The sequence below is a fragment of the Prorops nasuta genome, unplaced genomic scaffold, assembly GCF_024137725.1.
Source record: "Prorops nasuta isolate Cenicafe-Biocafe unplaced genomic scaffold, Cenicafe_Pnas_1.2 PNAS00003, whole genome shotgun sequence".
In the NCBI taxonomy this organism is placed as follows: domain Eukaryota; kingdom Metazoa; phylum Arthropoda; class Insecta; order Hymenoptera; family Bethylidae; genus Prorops; species Prorops nasuta.
Genome location: NW_027116800.1, coordinates 11,138,763 through 11,160,712, shown reverse-complemented (window position 1 = coordinate 11,160,712; position 21,950 = coordinate 11,138,763). Strand labels below are relative to the sequence as shown.

The following is a 21,950-nucleotide window of genomic DNA, read 5'->3' as shown; positions in this document are numbered from 1 at the left end:
TCCTCTTTTTCCAATCGAAGATTCTCATTTATTGAAACATAAATAATCGTTTACTTCATGGCAACTGAATTATCTCTAATAATATAATGCGTATAGACAATATAATTTCATTTTTTTGAAATATTATCCCCTCGGGGTTTTGACCACCAAAGAAAAATCCTCGTTAGCTTCGAGCGAATTTTTTTCATTCTCAAATGGAGCAGGCACGATAAAAAAAGTATATTCCTATGGTTTATGATTCGAAGCGAAAGCACGCAGCTCGTATAAAGACATGGATTTTAATGGAGGATGGTATATACATAATTATGGGAAAAACGATTAATTAACGTTGCAGATCGTTTGTCAAACATCGTAAACTGTCACGAGCAAACACGTGACTTTCATGACGTCCCAGCATGTAACGTCAAACGCACAAATCTCTTTCACTGGTGGTTTTGACAGATACAGGAAAAACGACCCAGTGTCGAAGCAATATTATGACGCCTCTGTCGTGTAAAAATTCACTGAAATTCTCTCTGCCGCCTCTCTTACATCACTTAGCCAATTTAATGACACTTTACCAACCCTATTTTAACGCTACCTGACCCAACCCAACCTAAACGACAATATTTGCGGATTAAAAGTTTTTCTTTTTTTTTCAAAAGCCATCGAGCACATCGCCCCTTCTCTCGATGATATTGTTCTTGACTTATCACGATCTTCCTTGGCCTCTTCACGAGCCAAGAATTATTATCTCGTAACTCAGTAACGCGCTTGTCGGTCTTCGTGATCGATAACACCCGATATACTTTCTGTTTTCTTAATCGCGCTCTAATTTTCTCACCGTGAGGACACGCGTTTCATTATGAAAGAAAATCCCTTCTCCCTATAACTGAAAGAGAATCATTTGAGTTTAAACGAAACAAACATTTTTCATCAACTTTTGTGCAATATTTTGCAGAAATTAATAGATGCTTATTTAAATTGTTGAATCAACGCAAAAATTATAAACTAAAAAACTGAATTTTCACTCGTTGCAAAATTCAGTCCTGAAACGAAGCAAAAAACGAGCAGACCTTTCCACAAAGTTGACGCAATATTTCCAGTTGTGCCAGACTCTAAGGAGTACAGCACGAGAATAGTCCGGCAGAATTAAATTCACTTGACTCGGCACTGAATAATTTAACTAAAACTGATGTATTTGTTAATCCACGATATTCTTTTTTTTTCTTTCGTCAGTAATTTGATAAACGTAAATAAAATCTTGTTTATATCTTGAATATCAATATTCAAGCAATGATAATCTTTCAACAATAATTTAAACAATGCATAAAGATTCAACATGATATTATTTTCTGAATATGAATTTAGGTCTGAATCAAGTTAGAGATAAAACAAAATTCTGTGAGACAAAATGTAACTGGTGGAAATGGAGGTTTCACGAGTAAGACAAGAGTTGAAAAATTCTGAAGAAGGCTCACCTGATATATATGTGGCTGGCGACGTGACGTTTGTATTTTTGTTCTCTTCAAACGGCACAAAGAATCACAGTTTACGTTATAACGCACAACGATACGCCCCGAATACTACTGGAGGTCGTGCAAAATTACGGGGCCACGCAAATATCTTAGCATTGTAATTTTTCCTTACCCACAAGTCCTACTTCTCCGTAGACCTCATTTTTCTCTTCAAACAACTCGATAACAAACTGATAACAACGAGGAGAGGAATGAAACTTTGTTTACTCCTTTGCTTTTCGTTACTATATATATTTATAATGTGTCACGCAATACATGTGTGAGTGCCTCAACACGCATGCACATATTCTGGAGAAAAATTTAACTTCACCTGCACAAGTCTGGCCTAAACTTTCTTTTTCCACTTACTCCTCTTTTCCCCTTCTGCTTCCTATAGTAGCACTAAACTTCCCTCGGAACTTCTCGTCTCTATTTATTCTCACTATACAATTCACTCTATCTTTAGACTCTAGCTTTCTCTACAGTAAAATGATATGTATAATTATCAGCCAAGTGGCGAGAGAAAGAGAGAGAAAAAGGTTGATAAATCCAATGGAAGCTTTCCTCTCTCTCTCGTGAACTTGGATTCTTTAGGATTAGGAACAACAGCCAGTGAGAATTTTCTCTCTGCTTCCTCTTCTCTCCTTGCTTTTTTTTTGGTCTCTCAAAGTATGTTACAGCATTTTGCAAGGTAGTTGTGAGATGAGAATTGATAATTGCCCCAGTGGCTCATTGGAATGTTTCCGATTTCAATTAATACGTTAGACAAGTTTTTCTCTTCTCTTCTCTCTCTCTTTCGTCGTGACGCGCGTGACTGCTTCGCGGTTTTCTCGCGCAATTGCAAGTGGTTCGAGCAGAGACGGACAAAGGTTGAGGGTTGACAGAGAAACTCGTGTTGGTTCTCGAGTGAATAGCGTGCCCTTTAAAGACTCCCTTGATGTGATTCCATGGAATAATGGAATTTCCTGGACACTGTGCGTGACAAAGCAGTAGCACGGCACGACACAACACGTCTGGTTCTTCCCGGTGTTGCCCCGAGTCACATTTTAGTATTACACACGGGGTAGCTGGTGGTGAGCCGTGGGGTAGCGCACACTCGGCTCTTCCTCGCTTTGGCTCTCTTATCCGCGCCACCGATACTTCTAACTCTGCTACTCTGATTCCACTCTCTCTCTCTCTCTCTCCCTTACCCCCTCCCGCGTAAATTACCCTCGCTCCAGGCCGCAGGGTTATCCCCACCAACTGCTACGGCCCTGCCTCGTTGCCCATTGCCCAATCGCGCATCCCCTCCACTTTTCCACCCCTACCCCTCGTCACACTGAAAATCCCCTTTACTCGCTGTACTTTCTCCCAATCTCTCACTCGAACTTCTTCCATTTCTCTACTTTCCCTTGCTTGCTCCTTATCAAAACTTCACCCTCCCCCTACCTTCCTACACTTACCCCTCACACGATCCATACACTCTGTCTCCCCTCTCCTCTTCCTATATTTTATCCCCTTTCTCACTTTCCCCTAACCCTTTGCCCTTTTTTTCCTTCTGCCCTACATATCTCCACTATCACTCCTCTCCCACTTCTTCTTCTTGGTTGCTTCTTCCCCTCCCCCTCCACTATCCAACAATCCCCTCTCCCCCTCCCCACTCTACATCCAATCCCACCACCACCTAGCTACTCAACGACGTACTCACTCAACTTTTAACCTGTCCTTTTTAAACATTTCAATAGGAAAAATTTACACCTTTGGAGACACTCTCTCGCACTTTTCTCCTTTTCCTTCCCTCAAATTCTTTCTCACACAAAATAGAAATATTCCAGCCATTCACATATTTATCCCCCAAGAATACATTCGCTCGATATTCCAAGGACTCTCATTTATGTAGTATTTTATTAGTCCTCGGGGAACGCTGATTTCTTATTCAGGAGTATGAAAACCTTTGATCCTACTCGACAACGTTTCGACGTATTCGGATGTCTCTCTTAATGGCAAAAAAATCTAGATACAAGCTCTTTTCCAAGCTCTAAATTATTATCCTACTTAAAACCCCCACTAACCGTTTACGCTTTACGCATAAATAAATAACCAACCGAGCAATCAGCGATAGTGCTCGCCAACTACTTCCTCTTCTTGCTCCTCTACCACAATTTTCTAAAATAAATATCTCTTGCAGTTAAATTCGAGTTTCTTTGTTTTTACAGTAGAAAACGATTAGGTTATAGAGTGCATTAGTTTTGCAATAATTTCTCTTTTAAAAAATCTATAAGTATTGCAATATTTGAGATTTCAGTACAAAGACTAGTTTCTTTGCGTTTAGAATAGAAAATGATTACATTAAAAAGGTTTAGTTTTGCAAAAATGTCAACTTTCAAATATTTGATGTTAGCTACAATATTAATTAAGGCTCCAGATTAAATGCCAGTTTCTTCGTTGGTATTAAAATAAAAAAAACGATTAAATTATATATACACGCGCATCATTTATACAGGAATTTAATACTTTTAAGCCGCCCGTTGTTAACCATAATATTTAAGGTTTCAGGAAACTCTGGTGCTTCCTAAGAGAGACGAGGTGGTATCTTGAAGAAGTAGATGCTGGAGGTGTGGAGATTTGACGAGAGCGAACGAGAGAGGAAATTTTGCTGCTTGCAATTGTTTTCTGGTTGAGAATATCTATAGTAGGGGTTGGTACTCCTGACACATAAAAATTGGTTGGAGTTTCCCCTCACTCTGGCAAGCCCCACCACAAAGGACTCTCCTATTGACGTACCACCCCAGTTGTACTTCTCCCCTCCACTACCACTTGGTCGCATGTCAGCACACCCACGCATACTACCTACTACTATCCCTCTCCACCCTCCTCTATGTTATACCCTCGAGTTTCAGCCAAAACCTGACGTAACACTACCCACCAGAACTCAACCACCGAGTTACGTCACAGCAGCCTTCTACGCAGCCGCCCTACAATTTACTACCATCCAATCTCAAGTGTGAATCACACCTTATTTATTCAAAAAGAACCCAATTCTTTTATATTTCATCCCACTCAACCAACTTCCAACCAGACCGACGCAACCCAACTCGACCCATTTATCAACTCTCCACTCGCAAATTACAATCATGTTACGATTCATTAATTCGACCCTTTCGTTCCACACAGCTTATTCTATTTCGATCCCATTCGCGCCAGGTCCCATTGATCAACCGAGGGATCGCTAAACTCTAATTAATTCACTTATTTTTCTTTATCAACGACCGATATATTTGCATCAAACTTCTCGGTGAAATTCTTGTACAATTATGCAAACCTTTTCAATCAGTTAAATTTAAATAATTGATTTATTGTTGAGGAGGCCAAAGGGTTATTGTATTATTACTGTATTTTTCTTTTTTTGATAGATTTGAATTCCCAAATTGACTGCTTCCACAATTAATTTTATTTCAAATGTATTTATGGAACAACTGTTTCTAAAAAGTTTAAAGATTTATTACTATTATTATTATTATACTGTATGTATACAGGTAGCGCCTCTCTGTGTTTCGAAGCAGAATTTCACCGCGAGAAACCTGACTGATATAGTCGGTAAACAGCAAGGAATTAGTGGGTAAGGAAGATCTCTCGATATTTAAAAATAATAAAGATACAAATAGCAAGAAATATCTAGCAATTTTAATTGCATTCTATTAAAGAATATCTCTAATCTACAGAATTTTCTATTGTTGAATATTAATCTTCAAACTACATCGTGTTTCTAGATTTCAAATATCGAACCTTGTGCATTCAGCATCTCCAGAATGAAGGGACAATATTCTTATTATTGGTCAGTGTGGGATGAGATTCGAGTGGAATCAGTCATAATTAAATCTTCGTTTTCCATCGAAACGAAAGCCATAAGCTGCACTATTGGCAGCACCCACCAAAGCAGGATTTTTAAATTGGTGGAAGGATCCATGAAGATGTGGCGGTCTAACAGCGTTCTGCTCGTCTGCCTGGCTTCCTTTCAGATAAAAGGCCTCAAACTGGCCCTCGGGTAGCAGAATATCATCGAGTGACTCGTCGTTAGGATCGTAAGCCACGATTTGCACCACGAGACCCCCCAACAACCACCAGACAATCCCTAGAGTCCGCTGCAATAATTTAAAAAATAAAAAATTAACAACTTTATTTTATTAAACTCTATGTTATTTTATAGCAATTCAATCCTCCATACTGCAATGTGAAACTTGATACACCATTATTTTAGGAGCACCACTTCACTATAGGATCGAGTGCTATATAGTGTGCATACCATTTACATGTAAATTTGATCCGTTCCGCGTGTCCACTTGACAACTGGATCACAAGCAATAACTCCAAGTATATTACTCCGCGAGATTGGGTAACGACGATAAACCAAGGATCGATTGGTGAGAAAAGTTGAGGAAGGATTTAGGATTTATTGGTTTTAACGAGTGGCCGAAAAGGACCAGGGAAACACTTGGTAGAAAATACAGAAAATTTATAATGGAGAATGTGAAAGCCACTTTGGTGAACGCACCTATCTCCGTGCAGCACTTGCCGAAGAATACTTGGTTTTCTCCTCCCCTCCCCTTTTTACCTTTCTCGATCTACTTTTCTCTTTCTCACCACCGGATCATGATTTCTTTCTTCCTCCGCTACAACTTCAGCGCTCAACCATGACAACACTAAGGCTGCTCGAAATTATTCAAATTAAATATCAATTTCTTCTCTCTCTTATGATTTTCTGTTTATAGATTCAGGTAACAAAAAGAAAAGTGTGTTGTACAAATTTTGTTTAAACATTACAACGATGGTCGTGAGCAACTTTGCATTCCACGCACACAGTTGTCTTTGCGCAAATTGACAATTTCAATTGAACAATATTTTGCAGTATTATATAATTATTAAATTATTCTTTTGCAGCCCCATGTAAATTTACATCGACAGACGTGAGAATTACAATAATTGACCGCGCCCACCGTTTTAATTTGTTCACAAATTTTTAAAAGTCTGTTCCTCTAAAGATAATAGTGGACAATCCTACTTATTGTTTCCAGGAAAAATATCAACATGTCCATTGTATAAACTCCACTGTATTGCAAGGACTGGTCGAAAAGCGATTCTCCTTTGATAAATCAAGCGTGTTAAACACAATCGATCATGAGAATCTTTAGTGTGTACTTGACGTACTCGAAGACAAAAGAAACTTCCTGTACAAACTCATTATAATCCCTGGTAATTAAATATTCTACTTCAAAAGCTAAAGAACAAATAAATTATTTCCTTCAATAATATTAAAGTGAAATTTTAATCTGTATTAGTATTATAATTTCAATGAATTTGTTGTCTATGTCTAATGAATAGTTAATTAATGGTTGCCACATAATTAAAATTTTACGAGGAATAACTTTGCTCAACGGAATCGTTGATCTTCGTAGAAGCCCCAAACTGCCGCGCTGTGCTTAATTTTAAATTCAGAGTGATGATGAAGATGTCTGCTTTGAAATTGGTCTCGAGTTTTAATAAGTAGTGTAGGTGCATAAACGAGTACACGTGCATGCATGATGCACACGAAACGGCGCCGACGTTCTATGATTGGAATAAATTTTTAAAGACTCTCCCGACGTGATAGCTTGATAGAAACTCCGGTTGATAGGAAAATTTTAGCCCGTCAAGTTGACGCAAAGTGTAAAAAGGGAATTACCGATCTGCTTTCTGCGCGTTTTACCTTCCCATCGTATATACAGTCATTATGCAAACGTCAGGTTATACGTTACAACATCATAATCCACTTGTTCTTCTTATATATACATCCTCTTTTTTTCTCCTTACTCAATTTCGTACTGTGCACTTCTGTAAAAAATAAAATTTTTAAAATGAAATATAAAAGGCGCATGCACGACGAGTTTTTCAAAAAATTGTACGCTTTTAATAGAATTTTACTCGTAAGTTTTGGTCTTTGGCCATTCCAGTTGCAATCGGAAGTGAATGTTCATTTAGCATTCTGCATTATTTTCTGCTACAGCCTCTACATTGGTGCGGTAATTATCTTTAACAGTTAAGACTCTTCGAGTTTTAAAGTTCACCATTTTCTGTCGATTAAATAAATGCAGATTACCAGGATCCTCGACAGCTTCGACAAAGAACCAATGGTGTTGCTTGAAAATTTGCCACCAATCCTCACTATGATTACTATTCTGACAAGGCACATAACCACACATTCGTCGAGAGATAATGTTTGTTAAGACTCTAAGATTTTTACAACACGTTTGTCAAGTTATGCTTCATTATAGGTAAAGAAAATTTTTATTAAAATGTACGACGATTGGAGCACGATTAACGATGAAAAAGAACGACAAATACTGAAAGATGCCGTGGCTTCGGGCAAGAAGCAATTTTATATCTATATATGTAAATTGTTTTTAAACGAAATTTTTTAATAAAATCTTTTTGATTAATTAATTCTTTTGATACATTTACAGTGGGATTAATGATTTTCACATCCGCAGTGACTTTCGTAACAGCTTACCCAGCTCTGGTTGGACTCTTAAAAGGAAACTTCTCTTTTGGATACGAATGTTTACCAGTAAACGTTCTTTTCAATGGCATCGATGAGCACAAGTATTTCTATCTTATAGCAGCCCACGTTTATCCAGCAATATTTATTCATATATTAATTATGACAGCCACAATGGGAATTTATATAATAAGCGTTCAGCACACTCAAGGACTTTTTAAAATCGCTGGGTAAATTCTTCTCGTTTCAATCTTTGTCCCCGAAATAATTACCGATATTTTTCTAATTTTTCTATTTTTTATTATTCTATTTATTTATTTATTTTGTTCTAATTATTAACCAGGTACCAATTACAGCATTGCGCTGATGACAGTTTCGAGGATAACATTAATTTGTATCCAAATATAAAGGAAGATAGGTCGTATATGATAATCATGGAAGGGATACGTAAACACAGTAACGCTATAGAGTCAGTTTATTTATCGAATGAATATTGATCATACGACTAGTATGAAATATTAATTAAAAAAAAAAATTCTTGCCTTATATTATTTTTAGAAACGTTCGTCTTTTGGAAGACACTTTTACACTAACGTTTCTTGTGGTTCAAGTGTCGAACATCTTTCTAATAAGTTTCACTAGTTTTCAGGTGTTTATTTAATAACAAAACATAAAATTAATCCTTTCTTGAAACAATTAATATAATAGCTGATGATTATCAGGTAATTACATACAGTGGTATGCCACATTCAGTAATCAGGTTTAGTACTTTCACGGTCGGACAGCTTTATCAACTGTTTTTCGAATCCTGGCAAGGACAGCAGGTCCTTGACGGATGCGAGGATCTTCGATTAAGCATGTAAGATACTAACAAACTTTTCCTCCGCTCTATTCATAAATTAGCATACTAAATTAATTGTCTATTTAGATTTAAATCAAACTGGTACTGTTTATCGATGAGATCGCGTGTCTTACTCCGATTTGTATTGCTTAGGAGTGATATAATTTCTGAAATAACAGCTGGCAAAATTTATACTTTATCCTATCAAAGTTTCGCCAAGGTAGGAAATAATTATATTAATATTCTTGCTTCAAAACTCCTAATTATCATATTACTAATTTTAGATCGTTCGTACAGCCATGTCATGCTTCACAGTAATAAAATCTACGCAATAAACCTAATAATTTCTACACGATGTACAAATTTAGGATCGATTTGACCAAACCTGATGAGTTCAGTTCAGGTAGCTGATCAGATCTGGTCGAACTGACTTAACTGATTCTTAATGTTACTTTACCATTTGTAACAAACAAATATATTTTTAAGCCTGATCCAAATCTATATTTTTCTTAATATAACAAATATCGAGACAGCATTGAATCAAGAACCAGAATGTTAATCTTTTGTGTAACTTAATGTAAAAATTCTCGCTTAACTTAAAAATATCACACGTTTATAAAAATAAATAAGTCCAGGAGCTAGTTAATGTTTAGCAAAAGATGAAGTTTTTAGTGTTAAGTTACATTCATTATCGACCTCTTCTAATGTATAAACATACTCTGATTTTCATCGCTTCTGATTTCGAGATTAGAAATAGAGAGCAATTGGATAAACAGACTCCTTTCGTAAATTTTTCGAAAACAGAATCGATGGTTATGTTTTCATGGAGTAGTGAAAATCTGGGGTTAAAATAGAATTGGGGGTTAACGCAATCCCTTCTACCGATACTACAGATCATAATTCGAAAACGTATAACAACGATGTCTTATTTGATGACTGATTTAAATCTCATTATAGCATTTCTATGACGTCGCAAGCTATTCTTCCTAGAAAAAAAATCCAATTTTTGGAAAAAAATACAAATTTTTTAATGTTTTTTTAATAATAATATTTTTTGTGTTTTAAAAATTTGACTATGTTGCTAGAAAGAGCAACTCGCATCATCACTAGAATGGTATTATGAGCTTCAAAACGGTCGTAAAATAGCGCCTTATCGTTGATACGCATGTTGTTCTGTAATGCCGGTATGAGGGATCCTGTTAAGGTTTGGTCACGCATACGTACTTTAGGCTTGAGTCAAACTCGTTTACATTGCTATTTAAGTTCAACCTAGGCTACAAACAAAGGAAAACGAGTTCAGTTCGGACCTAGCATGGTCATCTATGGGGTACATGCCATTTGATGTTTTCACAGCTTCAAATTGTATGTGTCACTTAATTTATATAATCAGAGGAGTTAACAAAATCAAAGAGAATACGCCCATGGCTAGACCCTTATTCATCTATCACATGGTTTGTAAACACACGAGTCTATTCATAAAACTTTCTTAATAGAAATGAATTAACAAGCCTTTTTCTTAACATAATTAAAGTTAACTAGAATAGAATTTTAAATAACTGAAATAAATAACAGTTGTAATGAATAAATAGTTATTGATACCAGTAAAAATTTTGATTCTTCATTTTGTTTGAGTTGATTTATGAGCTACCGACGGGATAGGCGAAACGGTATCGTCCGCTTTTAAATAACCCTGGTTAATGCCTTGTGTGTTGGAGGAAATCTCTCTAGAGGTTGTCAAAGTCTCATGTCTCATTCTGGAGATTGGTGGTCTCCCTCTAATTTTAGGCCACGCTCGTAAACGTTTGACGATCGGACTGCATGCTGCTACTTCCTGTGTTTCGATGTCCCTCGAGCGTTTATTACTCAAACTACTCACAATCGGGGTTGAATTTGTACTTATATGAGTGCTGAGAACTGTTTGCTGCGTCTTCAAGCACTTTGGGCTCTTGTCTCCTATTTAAGAAACAGTCAGAATCTTATTTTTCTAATTAAACATAAACTTTAACAATTGAAGAACTTACCAGCCAAATTTTTAAAAGCATGTCTAACGGCCTTAACGACACTTGAAAGAATCCCGTTATTATTAGAATTTTCTTTGTTATGTATGGACGATTCATCTAGATTCAACCGTTTCAGACTCGAGCTTATCAAAGGTTTCAAATCCTCTAATGGCGAAGCTGTATTGGTAGATTCTGCAACTAATACCATAACAACCCTCGATGAACCTATTTCCTGTTGCGAATTCATTGTTTCCTTAGAGTTACCACTTTCCTCTCGTGCGTTCTCAAATTTGTCTTCAGATTTTGTCTCGGTTATCGGCACCTCATCCAAAGTATCTCGTGCTTCATAAAAGGCCTCATCATCGAAACTGTCAGAAAACCTGACCCTTCTCACGGAATTCGTGTGTTTCTCCATTTTTCCCGACAGACTCTCAACCTTCTGAGAATCTGGGCTCATAGAATCCTCGCTCAAACCAGCATTTGATCTGCACTTGCGAGTGTAGACTGATCGCCTTTGAATGCTGTTATTCGTGCTTATCAGTGTACTCATCTTTATTCTTTCCATTGTTCTGGGAGTCTTAAAAACTAAAAAATCAGCATACCATTATTATTGTTTATACAAATTATTTACACGCAGCTCGCATACCTTCAACGTTCCTAGAAACAGGCCAGTCTCTGTTGTGAGAGGAGTTTTCATCGTTAACTTTGGTTAACTCTACATCAGTTCTCTGCACTTTGCGCGCCATCTCCATAGGCTTGGGTGAAGCTTTACCAATATCTTCTTCAGAATCCACGGTACTTCTGACGTCGGTGTAACGAGTTTCGTTTAATAACTCATCTTCATCTATCTCACTCATAACTTCAAACTTTTGACTAAAGTTTCTTTCGGAGTCCTGAAATTCCATGTAAAATTTAACAAACTCCATCAATTTGAATGAAGTAGTGTTGGAACTGTTCGTATACACAAGAGAGGAAGGACAGCTCACGAATTCGTTGAAATTGCTATCCTTGGATTCTAAGGATACTGACCAGCGAGGCTATAAATTCTTACTGTGGAAGCTGTCAAGATCGTTTTTAAAGTTTTCAAGGCTGTAAAGCTGGCAGTTTTAAAATCAAATGCCAAAGATCTCTGGTGCCTGAAAGCCACGTGCGTAAACGTACTGATATTTCTATTATATTCCAGCGGAAAGGTAAAACTAAAAAACACGCTAACGTTGTTATAATCAGCGCAGCCAATGAACAATCGGTTTGAAATTATCTTTGAATTGATCTCGATTCCTAAAAACACGGGCGATGGCGTTTTTATCTCTTCCCCTTCCCCCTCGGCTTTTACGCTTGACTGAGTCAACTTTGCTTTTCCCGATACTGACCACCACTTGCAAAAATTTGCACAGTAAAGATTTATACAATTTTATTATTTTTTATCAAAGATTGGCTGTAACGTATCAATGAGATATTTCTACAATGAGATGTATAAAAAGCAGGTTAAATAAAAAAGTTAAATATAACGCAATTTGTTGGTTACCCAATTTCTCCAGATCTATTCTTTTTGGAAAATCTCTTCACACAAAATCAAAACAACAGCAGATAATTGAACACTACATGACACAGTTAATTCTTATCTTCAAAAAATTTAAACAGTAATTTCTCTGACACAGAAAGGGCAATTCAACTGTCGCTTTGAATGTTTGTTTTCCCCGTGGCGGACACGACATTCGACTAAATACTTTTTTGCAAATAGAGTAGTGACTGCTAACCTAAGAAATAGTTTATTTTTCGTCAAGATCGTTAATTTTGGTATATTTTGATCGATTGCCTATAAGCCTCCTTCTAAGTCATGGAATAAATGCTTTGCTCGTGACAATTTTTTTTATTATAATACTCTTATTTTGTTTGTTTTTTTCGTAATAATGTCTATTTATTGAAATGACTGTTTTATGATACTACTTACGCGCTTGACAAATCCCTATTGAACAGCTATTTCCTAGAAAATGTAACGATTCTTCCTTGTTATCAACCACATTATATTATCATGCTCCAACCACGTGCCTTTTCTCTCATTGTTTACCATCCAAGTGTCAACCAACTGGATGGAGCTATCTCCATCACGAATTAAGCTGGATTTCTTCTCTTTTCCATAATATGGATATCATCCTTAATAGGTCATGTTCCAAATATATTATGATTTTAAATTAAACTAGATTTATCTATGCTATGCGGCACGGCACAACACATTTATTTAGTTATTGGCAGTTATTGGTTATAAAGGAGCGTAAACGTATCACTATACTCCTTCTATCAACTAATCGGTCCGGTGCTGTGCCGGTCCAATGCTGTATAGTATAAATTGGGCTTAACGCGGTAGTTTTAAATCGTCTATCACATATAAACCTATAAATAAATAATATTTGCATAGCACGGTATTTCTTTAGTTTGTACATACTTTATTTTTAATTTACACATAGGCTTAAAGCCTTCGATGGATTAAAATAATTTTCAGCTAACTTTCTAAAAATATACTGAAAACTGAAGTAATTGTTGGTTCTTAGTGCTAGTTAATTGATTATTAATAGCTAGGCTAGTCTTTCATTGATTAAACAAGTATCAGATTTAGCGATCTATTCGCTTAGTCTTGTGTGCACTCGTACCCGGTACGATCATGTGTGACCAGACCCTTAGAAGCATTCCACTAAGATATAGAAACTGTTGAAGTCTAACCGTGAAGATTTTAATTGGTGGTATGTTCACTTTCGCTCTCTAACTCCATTTTATTGTGACGACATTTTAAATTCTGAATGAAAACATAGCTTATGAAAGTAAAAGTGTTTTGAATATTTTGCATATCGATTAATGCTTTGTACTTACTACATGTATGGTGTGTTATGTATATAATGCTGGCTGGGTATGTAGTATGTATGTATATACGCCTAACGAAACAATTGAATCGGTAGACTACTGCAATATAAAACCACAAACATGGCAAACATCATCCAGTCAAAAAAGTTAAATTACAAATTTACATCGATAATTCAATTAAGACAGCTCCCTCTTCTTCCCTTCTCCTCCTGTGCAAATAAGTTATCATGAATTAGGCTAGGTCAATAAAACTGACAAGATGGATTATCGCGACAATTATCCAGACAATGAGCATAATGATTTTGAAGCGGATGAAGAGATTCATTATGATTTTGAGACCGAAGAGACGTATTACGCAGAATGGCGTGTTAAAGGTAACCTTGATTAATGTAGAAAAAATTAAAAAAACGTCAATAAAATTATGCACGTATTTTTAGAAGAGCCAAAGGATTGGGAAAAAGAGGCAAAAATAAAAATTCGAATATCGCACGATGCTCCAGTCCCCGAAGGTGAGGAGAATCAGAGAAGAAGAACTATTTTTGATTTGGGCTCTTTCGCATCCTCTGGTTATTCGCCTGAACAACTCCTGAGCATAACTGAAGGGGAGGAGAAACCACCCGAACGGGAGGTCCGCTACTCCATATTTCTGGTCAGCATAATAAAAATTCATACGTTAAATCTAACCGTGCCAGCACCTGCTTTATATAATACAAAATGCTGTTAAGGGTGCCGAAGGTGTGGCCAGACTGAATCTTTCGCCACTGACGCAAAAAATTGTTGGCTGCGTGATCGACGAAGATGTGACGACGGAATATCCGTGGATCTATGTTCGCAAGGATATAATAGAGGATAATATGGATCTACATTCAGAGAGCAGTGACTTTCTACCGGTAAAAGATGCCATTGAAAAGTATCCAGAACCAAAAATCCTCATTGGGTACGCACCATCCACCGTCTTCGAAGGCCAATTTTACGTTTGCTTAAACCCAGCCGGAAAAGAAGTTATGGAGCGTCATATACAGGAAACGAGGAAGGAAAACGAGAGCCGTGTAAGAAAAGCCATTTATAAACCTATTGGCGAGTGGACTAACCTAGGAAGCTCGGAGGAAATGGAAGCATTTCAAGTTGTCAAAAATAGAGAATTGCTAGAGATTCCAGTAAGATAAATACTAATCATTTTAAATGAAAGTAGAATAAGTATAATTTTGGTTAATAATGCGATTTAACAAAATTAAACAACATAAAGCGTAAAAATAACACGTTCTATCGACAGGTCATAGCAAAACCGATAAAATTAGAAAATCTTGAATTGTCAAATCAAGATGCTATAGTTAAGGAGGAAGAGGAGGTGGAAAAAGATACAGAGAAAAAAACGCAAGAGGTTTCAAAGGATGAAAAGCCACAGTTCCTGTCGGAATATAGGAGATTTCGAGGCTATCATGAGGACGATGAGGAGGAACATATAGAAATTGGACCATTTGAATACGATGATCTTCTTGCTCTTATTTATCGAAAATTGTTAAACACAGCTACGCAAGTTTCGCCAGAAACGAGGGCCAACGAGGTCCAAACGAGATTTGTATATTTCACCGATCAAGAAGAGCAATACTTCTTCAGCGATGTGCCAATGAAAATCAAAAGTATGCCGGCAGAAAAAATTTTAGCTCTCAAGATATGTATGAAGTCATACACTGATGATGTATGCGATCAGGTATAAATGGTGTTTGAAATCTGAATAAATTAAATCTTGTTGGACGATGTTATTAAACAATTCTTCCGATTTTCTTTAAATAGGCTTTGATCAATTCCAAATGGGATATTTACAAGAACGATTATCGAGATTTAGTTCTCACTGAAAAGGATACGCAGAAACCAGTGATACCAGCTTATGCGCAACGTCAGAGTTTTCATGATGGTTCAATAATCGTGGATAAAGACATTAATGACCTCTGCTGGCATCCTTTATGGACGGGTATAGCTATAGCTGCCTATACTCAACATGCCAAAGCTGATCAGATCTCGGGGCCTAAATTTCACGACGAGGTGTAATGTAAAACCTGAAACCGAAATTATTATTATAAAATTCCATTTACTCTCAATATTTCAAACTTATTTTTGTGCTTTCCATATTGGTAGTAATTTTTATTTGGATTGACAGACCTGTTTTCATTTTAGGTCACCTGTGCACGCAAGGATAATAATATTGTCCTAGTGTGGTCCTTTACAGATCCACTGTCCCCTAAATTAATACTGGAGTGTCCACGAGAAGTCACCGCAGTTACAGTTGCTCCTCTCGATGGAAATATCGTCATTGGAGGGTGTTGTAATGGTCAAGTGAGTTTATTAATTTCACACTATTTCGCATGATGGATTTTTTTATCGAAAGATGAAAATACTTGAATAGATAGTCATTTGGGACATCACAGGCAAAATAGAGGAAGTTGAGTCCATAGTGGTGCGAACTACTGCTCAGTCTCAATATAAGGGAATTATGGAGAGTTTGTCAAACTGGATGCAAAAGACACCACCATCATCAATCATCAGACCCGCTGCAATGTCGTCCTTAAGAAATAGTCAGAAAAGGGCAATTACTCAAATAGTTTGGCTGCCCTCAAATTACCAGCTAAATAAAAGTGGCAAACTCGAGTGTCTTCCTGAGAATTTTGAATTTCACCAACTTTACCAACAATTTGCTACCTCTAGCGAGGAAGGAACTATTGCATTTTGGGATCTCAAGTTGGTTTTGCTTTATTCTTCTCCACAGCTATAGAAGAGGTTTTGCATTTAGGATATTTCTTAAAATATTTCAAGTTGGAGACCTCCACCGAAGAAAGATTTTCATGATAGACTGAAGGGTAAAAGAGGAAAAATAAAGAAGCCTGCTGCATTGACTGAATCCATTTCACCATTTAAAGCCTTGAACGGATTATTTGGACCTCATTATTTGCTCACAGTCAATTATCCTTCGGAAGATCGACGAGCTATTATAACCACACTAAGTTTGTATCGTCCCGAATTTGAAAAAGTACAAGTTGAACCTTTTGTTAAATCGGAAAAAGATATTACTACAAGAAGGTATTACAAGCCAATTATTGAAGATCTTTCTTATACAATGGAACCGAAAATGCTAGTCGGTACCCTCGATGGTAAATTCAAAACTAAACTCTTTATAAAAATTAAAACTTGCTTCTTTTCACTTTACTCTATCCAGGTGATTTTGGTTGTATAACATGGCAAGGATTCGAATTTCTAACTGGTGTCGCTTTGAATATCGAACCATGTAGCTGGGATTGGATGAAAAGTATCCACAATGGACCAGTCACACACGTAGTCAGATCTAAATTTATCAATGAACTAGTAGCTACTGTTGGAGGGTCTATTTTTTCTGTTTGGAAGGATAACAATAAAGAACCGGTTATCTGGAAAAAGTCTAAAATTAGGTTTGTGTTTTAAGTCCATGGTTAATTTGAGTTTTACAGATATATTAATTAATATTATTTTTATTCAAAGGTATACAGCTGTTGCCTGGGGTAGTTATCGACCTACGGTATTAATACTGGCACAGATAAATGGCTCGATAGAAATTTGGGATTTTGTTGTTAAAAGTCACGAGCCAACTTTCAGCCAAAGTTTATCTGGACGCATAATAACAGGTATTTATACGCACGAGCTTCCACTGGTACCTCAATGCCTTGGATTCTGCATGAGTACAGGCATTTTGAGGACATTCACAGCACCAGCAGTTATGCAAATTTACGACAAAGCGGACATAGATTGGATGCGTAAATTCATCGACAGACAAACGGAGGAAGTGTGACTCTACGATTTTCTTTTGGTTGAAAATTCTTTTTATTAAAATACATTCACTAATCGGTTATACGATGAATGACCGATTTGCCATATCCCGAGAGAGCTATCATTTCTCCTTCTTTATGCCATTGTCCTTGCAAAACTATAATATTTCTTGGTGACGTCACGCATTTAGCTTTATTCGGCGTCCATTCAAAAAAATAGGTACACTTGCAAAATATTAGTAAATGAATTCGTGTCGGATTCCACGTTACTCCTGCAAATATACACAATAAAAAGTATTTTTTATAATTATTAATAAATCCATCGTTCTCTCGTTTATAATTACTTACCAACAATGGGGCTCTCTAATAAAATGTAGTCAACGGAATTCATAACGATGTCCCATATCCACAAAGTCGTAGGATAAATTTCATGTCTCAATGCGATATATCTACCGCAAGGACTAAACTCGAGAATATCAGTCGTTGCTACTGATAATACATCAATTTGATTTTTTCTACCAATTCGAATACTTATCGGACGATCGTGCTCTTCTTCTACTAATTTAATGAAAATTATATTTCAATAACACTTCAATATTTGTATGTACAATATTATATAAATTCTATAGTTAGTATTTACTTACACACGTGTTTATTGTAAATAACATTAATTCCGTTAGAAGTATTAGTATTTACAGTCTTCTCTAAATAAACTTTATTTAAAAAATTATTTTCTCGAATTACTGGATCAAGGTATAAACTTAGCAAAGGTTTCCAAGTGATATTATTGAGCAATGTGACCTGTTTTGATGTTTTGAGGAAAATTATTTATGATATTTGAAAGGGTTTTGGAATCGGCAAGTTTTCACTTACCACTTCATTATATCCGGTTATGGCAAGAAATTGTGCACTTGGTGACCATTTTACATTATCGATACCTTTCAATTCAGTAAGAGATTCATGTATGCTATTTAAATATTCTATATTTGTCTGTGGCTGGTATGTAACAATATGTTTTTCGGAAATAGCTGAATAAATCATTAATTTAGGCTCTCCACTACTAGAACACCAAATGCATAACAACTCGCTGTTTGGTGACCAACAAATTCCGTCTACACTAGTTAAATTTTCGCTCATCAGTTTCTGAAAATAAATTTTAATTTAATTAAAATTAATAAATTATCTTTTTTATATAATTTTTCAATTTAGTACCCTAATTGAATTACCCACATCGATATCGTTTGAAAAAGATATAGACAAAAATGTAGAAGTAAATCTTAATTAATATTTATCATTTTAAATAACAATTATAAAATCTGAAGGTCGTTTGATGTTGAACTCATATCGCGTATCCGTTTACAATTTTTTCAAGTACTTAGTCGCCGTTCAGATGAATCAGGTGACAGATGCATACGCATTGGTAGTATTCAGCAAAGACAACAGTTGAAGGGGGCGATGTATGTTATTGGGTATTAGGCCCGGTCTTACAGGTCTCAATTAAATTAATTATGCTATATTATATTTAACATAAAATATATCATACGAAATACTCTACATATATTCCGCGTGACATTTATTACAGCATAATTAATTTAATTGAGACCTGTAAGACCGGGCCTTACTCTTAGATCCTACAATGCTATCCAATAGAAGTAGAAGTTTAAAAAGAATTACACAACAGTTCCGCAACTGTTGTCTTTGCTGAATACTACCATTAAGGCATTCAGTGTTTTGAATGTCATCCAATCGAATGAATTCGAACTTTTCGAATACTGGATGTACACGTACCGTATTCAGCGCATTCGACTGATCCGATCCTGCAGCGAAACGGGATTAACATCGTATATACTCGTCTATATCCGTAAACATTCGGTTTAACCTCATCAGCTGTTCCCTGACTACTGGTGTGTCGCGATGATGTAAAGATATACCATTCACACGTGGTACGAATGATACGGTTATGTTGATAATTCATTAAAATAAATATTAACTTTAGGTAATTATTAAATTTTTTAAAACAATGATAACTTCTTATATATCTTGTGCGTGTAATCGCATGCCTCATACTGCCGATTGGGGTAACAACGGTCTTATTTGCTATGCCGCATGTAATGCTGTGGTTATATATGACCCGCACAGTGAAAAAATCGGTAAAACTTTACAGACGCTTCACCAACATAAAAGTAACGTCAGTCTTGTCCAATGGATAAAGTCGAAAAATTCAAATGAAATAGAAATATTATCTAGCTCGATAGATGGTTACTGTATTATTTGGAGCAAGATTAATGATGATTATCAGTCTAAATCAGTCATTGAAGTTAATAATCCTATTAATATTACCACATACCTTTACCTTAGTGATGATATTACAATTAAATCAAATGAGTTTCCTGAACTTATAGTGTGCACAGGATCTATCGAAGGTGATATAAAAGTATGGTATAGAGAAAAAAGTGGAGATATTAAGCTTTCTCAAGAACTTACATTTGAAAAAAAATTAACTACAGAAGCTTGCCTGACATTCCTTTCAAAAACCAAGGATCTTTTGCTTGCAGTAGCTTTGGAAAATTCATGCATAGAATTATACTGTAGCAAGTCATCAGCTTTAGATAAAATTAAATTTATAAAAACCCAAACGTTGGTTGGTCATGAAGATTGGGTTAGATGTATGGATTTTTGTAACAATTCAAATAGAGAAATATTTCTAGCATCTGGTTCACAAGACACTTTGATACGCTTATGGAAAATAGCAGTAAATGTGGACAGTAAACTTGATGAACTTGAAATGAAAAAGAAATTATTTAAAGTGAATGAAGTATTATATAATGTGACACTGGATTCAGTTCTTAGCGGTCATGAGGGATGGGTATATGGTGTACATTGGTACTATAAAGATAATTCCAATAAAGAGCAGAACAAATCTATGAAACTTTTATCTGGCTCATTAGACAAATCTATGCTAATTTGGGAGCTGGATCCTACCTCAAAAATGTGGACAGAAACTGTAAGAGTTGGGGATGTTGGTGGCAACTCGGCAGGATTTTATGGGTGCAAATTTGGTCCTTATGGACAATCTATAATGGGACACAGTTATCAAGGTTCTTTGCACTTATGGCAGTATATTGACCAAGATATAATCTGGGTTCCAAAATATACTCCAACTGGTCATTTTTCAGAAGTCGTGGATCTATGTTGGGATCCAAGAGGAAGGTTGGTATTTAATATTTATTAATTAGAGGCTTTATCGTTTTCAATTAATCTTACAGCTTTCTTTACACAGATTCTTGATTACTGCCAGCACTGATCAAACTACAAGAATTCATGCACCTGTGATAGATGGAAAAGCTGAATTATGGCATGAAATGGGCAGACCCCAGATTCATGGATATGACATGGCATGCTTAACTATTTTAAAGCCTGATATGTTTGCTTCTGGTGCTGATGAAAAGGTCATACGGATTTTTACTGCTCCAAATATTTTCAAATCTTATTTAATGCAAATAGCTGACGTTTCTGATTTTAATTCTATACAAAGTCAAGGAGCCACAGTTCCTGCCCTTGGATTAACAAATAAAGCAGTGTTTGACAATGATGAAATAATCAAGCATACTCAAGGACTATCCTTAGATTATAAAAATTATGTTCCACCAACAGAAGAAGATTTAATGCAGAATACTTTATGGCCAGAGCTACAAAAGCTTTATGGGCATGGCTATGAAATTTTTGCTTTATCTGCAAGATTGGATGGACTATTATTAGCTTCTGCGTGTAAGTCAACATCACCAGAACATGCAGCAATAATACTCTGGGATACACAAACATGGAGAATAAAGCAAAAATTGTTATCTCATCAGTTAACAGTTACGCAAATAGCATTTTCACCTAATGGAAAATATTTAATTTCAAGTTCAAGAGACAGAATGTGGTCACTCTTTGAGGAAAATAATGACGAATATAAATTAGTAATAACTAGTCCTAAAAAAGGCAGAGTACATTCTAGAATAATCTGGTGCTGTGCTTGGACTCATGATTCTCAATTTTTTGCTACTGGATCTCGTGATGGAAAAATAGGTGTATGGAGTGTAAAAATAGAAAACGTTGATAAATTGACACCAATACTGATTTTAGATATTAAAAATACTTCTATTACCGCTGTTGCATTTGCACCAATAAAGTTAAATAATTTTTACATATTAGTTATAGGATTTGAAAGTGGTCAAATTGAAATTCAGACATTAAATTTAGATGAAAGTTGCCTGGTTGCAAAAGTATGTCTAACTTTGAATACTTCCAAAGCACACCATAAAACTGTAAAGCGTCTTGCATTTCGACCTCCAGTTCAACATTTACCCAATATACTACAATTGGCTAGTTGCGGCTCAGACCATATTGTAAAAATTTATAATATTTACATCAATGACCTTTTTAATTCATAATTTTTTGATAATAAAT

At 35.9% G+C, this 21,950-nt stretch overlaps 5 protein-coding genes and 1 long non-coding RNA gene across 17 annotated transcripts in view; 2 read left to right on the top strand and 4 right to left on the bottom strand.

The window, feature by feature from the left end:
• LOC136785818 (solute carrier family 7 member 14) overlaps window positions 1-2,617 on the bottom strand; it is a 73,087-nt gene extending 70,470 nt beyond the window's left edge. The window contains exon 1 of the mRNA XM_066747099.1: window positions 1,461-2,617. The gene's annotated coding sequence lies outside the window, so the exon portion shown is untranslated. The remainder of the gene's footprint in view (window positions 1-1,460) is intronic.
• A 2,907-nt stretch (window positions 2,618-5,524) lies between these two features.
• LOC136785981 (uncharacterized) lies at window positions 5,525-7,560 on the bottom strand. Its single transcript, XR_010824738.1, has 3 exons — window positions 7,434-7,560; window positions 7,195-7,343; window positions 5,525-5,617 (listed from the first exon to the last, which is right to left on the bottom strand). It is a non-coding gene; the product is annotated as an uncharacterized lncRNA (long non-coding RNA).
• On the top strand, window positions 7,335-9,256 carry LOC136785979 (odorant receptor 82a-like). 3 transcript variants are annotated; one of them, XM_066747373.1, is made up of 9 exons: window positions 7,335-7,531; window positions 7,604-7,726; window positions 7,784-7,901; window positions 7,973-8,237; window positions 8,351-8,476; window positions 8,566-8,656; window positions 8,730-8,866; window positions 8,936-9,068; window positions 9,133-9,256. In XM_066747373.1, exons 1-9 carry the CDS (start codon window positions 7,367-7,369, stop codon window positions 9,181-9,183), a joined length of 1,209 nt encoding a protein of 402 aa, XP_066603470.1. In that variant the 5' UTR covers window positions 7,335-7,366; the 3' UTR covers window positions 9,184-9,256. The 3 variants fall into 3 exon arrangements, with proteins under 3 accessions (XP_066603470.1, XP_066603471.1, XP_066603469.1); XM_066747374.1 differs by having other exon boundaries at window positions 7,335-7,435; window positions 7,516-7,726; window positions 8,936-9,227; XM_066747372.1 differs by having other exon boundaries at window positions 8,936-9,227.
• A 1,210-nt stretch (window positions 9,257-10,466) lies between these two features.
• LOC136785980 (uncharacterized) lies at window positions 10,467-13,128 on the bottom strand. Of its 7 annotated transcripts, none has more exons than XM_066747376.1 (5): window positions 12,800-13,128; window positions 12,374-12,605; window positions 11,495-12,283; window positions 10,870-11,433; window positions 10,467-10,801 (listed from the first exon to the last, which is right to left on the bottom strand). In XM_066747376.1, the coding sequence occupies exons 3-5, from the start codon at window positions 11,772-11,774 to the stop codon at window positions 10,467-10,469; spliced, it is 1,179 nt and encodes a 392-aa protein (XP_066603473.1). In that variant the 5' UTR covers window positions 11,775-12,283; window positions 12,374-12,605; window positions 12,800-13,128. The 7 variants fall into 7 exon arrangements, with proteins under 7 accessions (XP_066603473.1, XP_066603478.1, XP_066603476.1 ...); XM_066747381.1 differs by having other exon boundaries at window positions 11,495-11,741; XM_066747379.1 differs by lacking the exon at window positions 12,374-12,605 and having other exon boundaries at window positions 11,495-11,741.
• Window positions 13,129-13,332: 204 nt separating this feature from the next.
• On the top strand, window positions 13,333-21,934 carry Elp2 (elongator complex protein 2). The gene is given in 12 exon segments (XM_066745511.1): window positions 13,333-14,078; window positions 14,142-14,353; window positions 14,430-14,861; window positions 14,978-15,415; window positions 15,499-15,747; window positions 15,880-16,038; window positions 16,109-16,444; window positions 16,493-16,850; window positions 16,916-17,144; window positions 17,215-17,515; window positions 19,495-20,708; window positions 20,779-21,934. Coding segments are annotated over 12 exon segments (5,199 nt in total). The 5' UTR covers window positions 13,333-13,963.
• On the bottom strand, window positions 17,439-19,469 carry LOC136785776 (WD repeat-containing protein WRAP73-like). Of its 4 annotated transcripts, none has more exons than XM_066747034.1 (5): window positions 19,287-19,469; window positions 18,372-18,641; window positions 18,143-18,299; window positions 17,847-18,056; window positions 17,439-17,770 (listed from the first exon to the last, which is right to left on the bottom strand). In XM_066747034.1, exons 2-5 carry the CDS (start codon window positions 18,633-18,635, stop codon window positions 17,571-17,573), a joined length of 831 nt encoding a protein of 276 aa, XP_066603131.1. In that variant the 5' UTR covers window positions 18,636-18,641; window positions 19,287-19,469; the 3' UTR covers window positions 17,439-17,570. The 4 variants fall into 4 exon arrangements, with proteins under 4 accessions (XP_066603131.1, XP_066603129.1, XP_066603132.1 ...); XM_066747032.1 differs by lacking the exon at window positions 19,287-19,469 and adding an exon at window positions 18,725-19,272; XM_066747035.1 differs by lacking the exon at window positions 19,287-19,469 and adding an exon at window positions 18,711-19,271.
• Window positions 21,935-21,950: the final 16 nt, after the last annotated feature.

Coding starts and splice junctions, on each gene's coding strand:
- LOC136785979 (XM_066747372.1), top strand. CDS start 7,367: ATGAAATATAAAAGGCGCATGCACGACGAGTTTTTCAAAAAATTGTAC. Junction 8,238..8,350: donor GGACTTTTTAAAATCGCTGG/GTAAATTCTTCT, acceptor ATTATTAACCAG/GTACCAATTACAGCATTGCG. Junction 8,867..8,935: donor GAGGATCTTCGATTAAGCAT/GTAAGATACTAA, acceptor TTGTCTATTTAG/ATTTAAATCAAACTGGTACT.
- LOC136785980 (XM_066747376.1), bottom strand. CDS start 11,774: ATGGAGTTTGTTAAATTTTACATGGAATTTCAGGACTCCGAAAGAAAC. Junction 11,434..11,494: donor TGTTTCTAGGAACGTTGAAG/GTATGCGAGCTG, acceptor CTGATTTTTTAG/TTTTTAAGACTCCCAGAACA. Junction 10,802..10,869: donor TGCTTTTAAAAATTTGGCTG/GTAAGTTCTTCA, acceptor TTTCTTAAATAG/GAGACAAGAGCCCAAAGTGC.
- LOC136785776 (XM_066747032.1), bottom strand. Junction 18,300..18,371: donor TAACCGGATATAATGAAGTG/GTAAGTGAAAAC, acceptor ACATCAAAACAG/GTCACATTGCTCAATAATAT. Junction 18,057..18,142: donor TATTTACAATAAACACGTGT/GTAAGTAAATAC, acceptor TCATTAAATTAG/TAGAAGAAGAGCACGATCGT.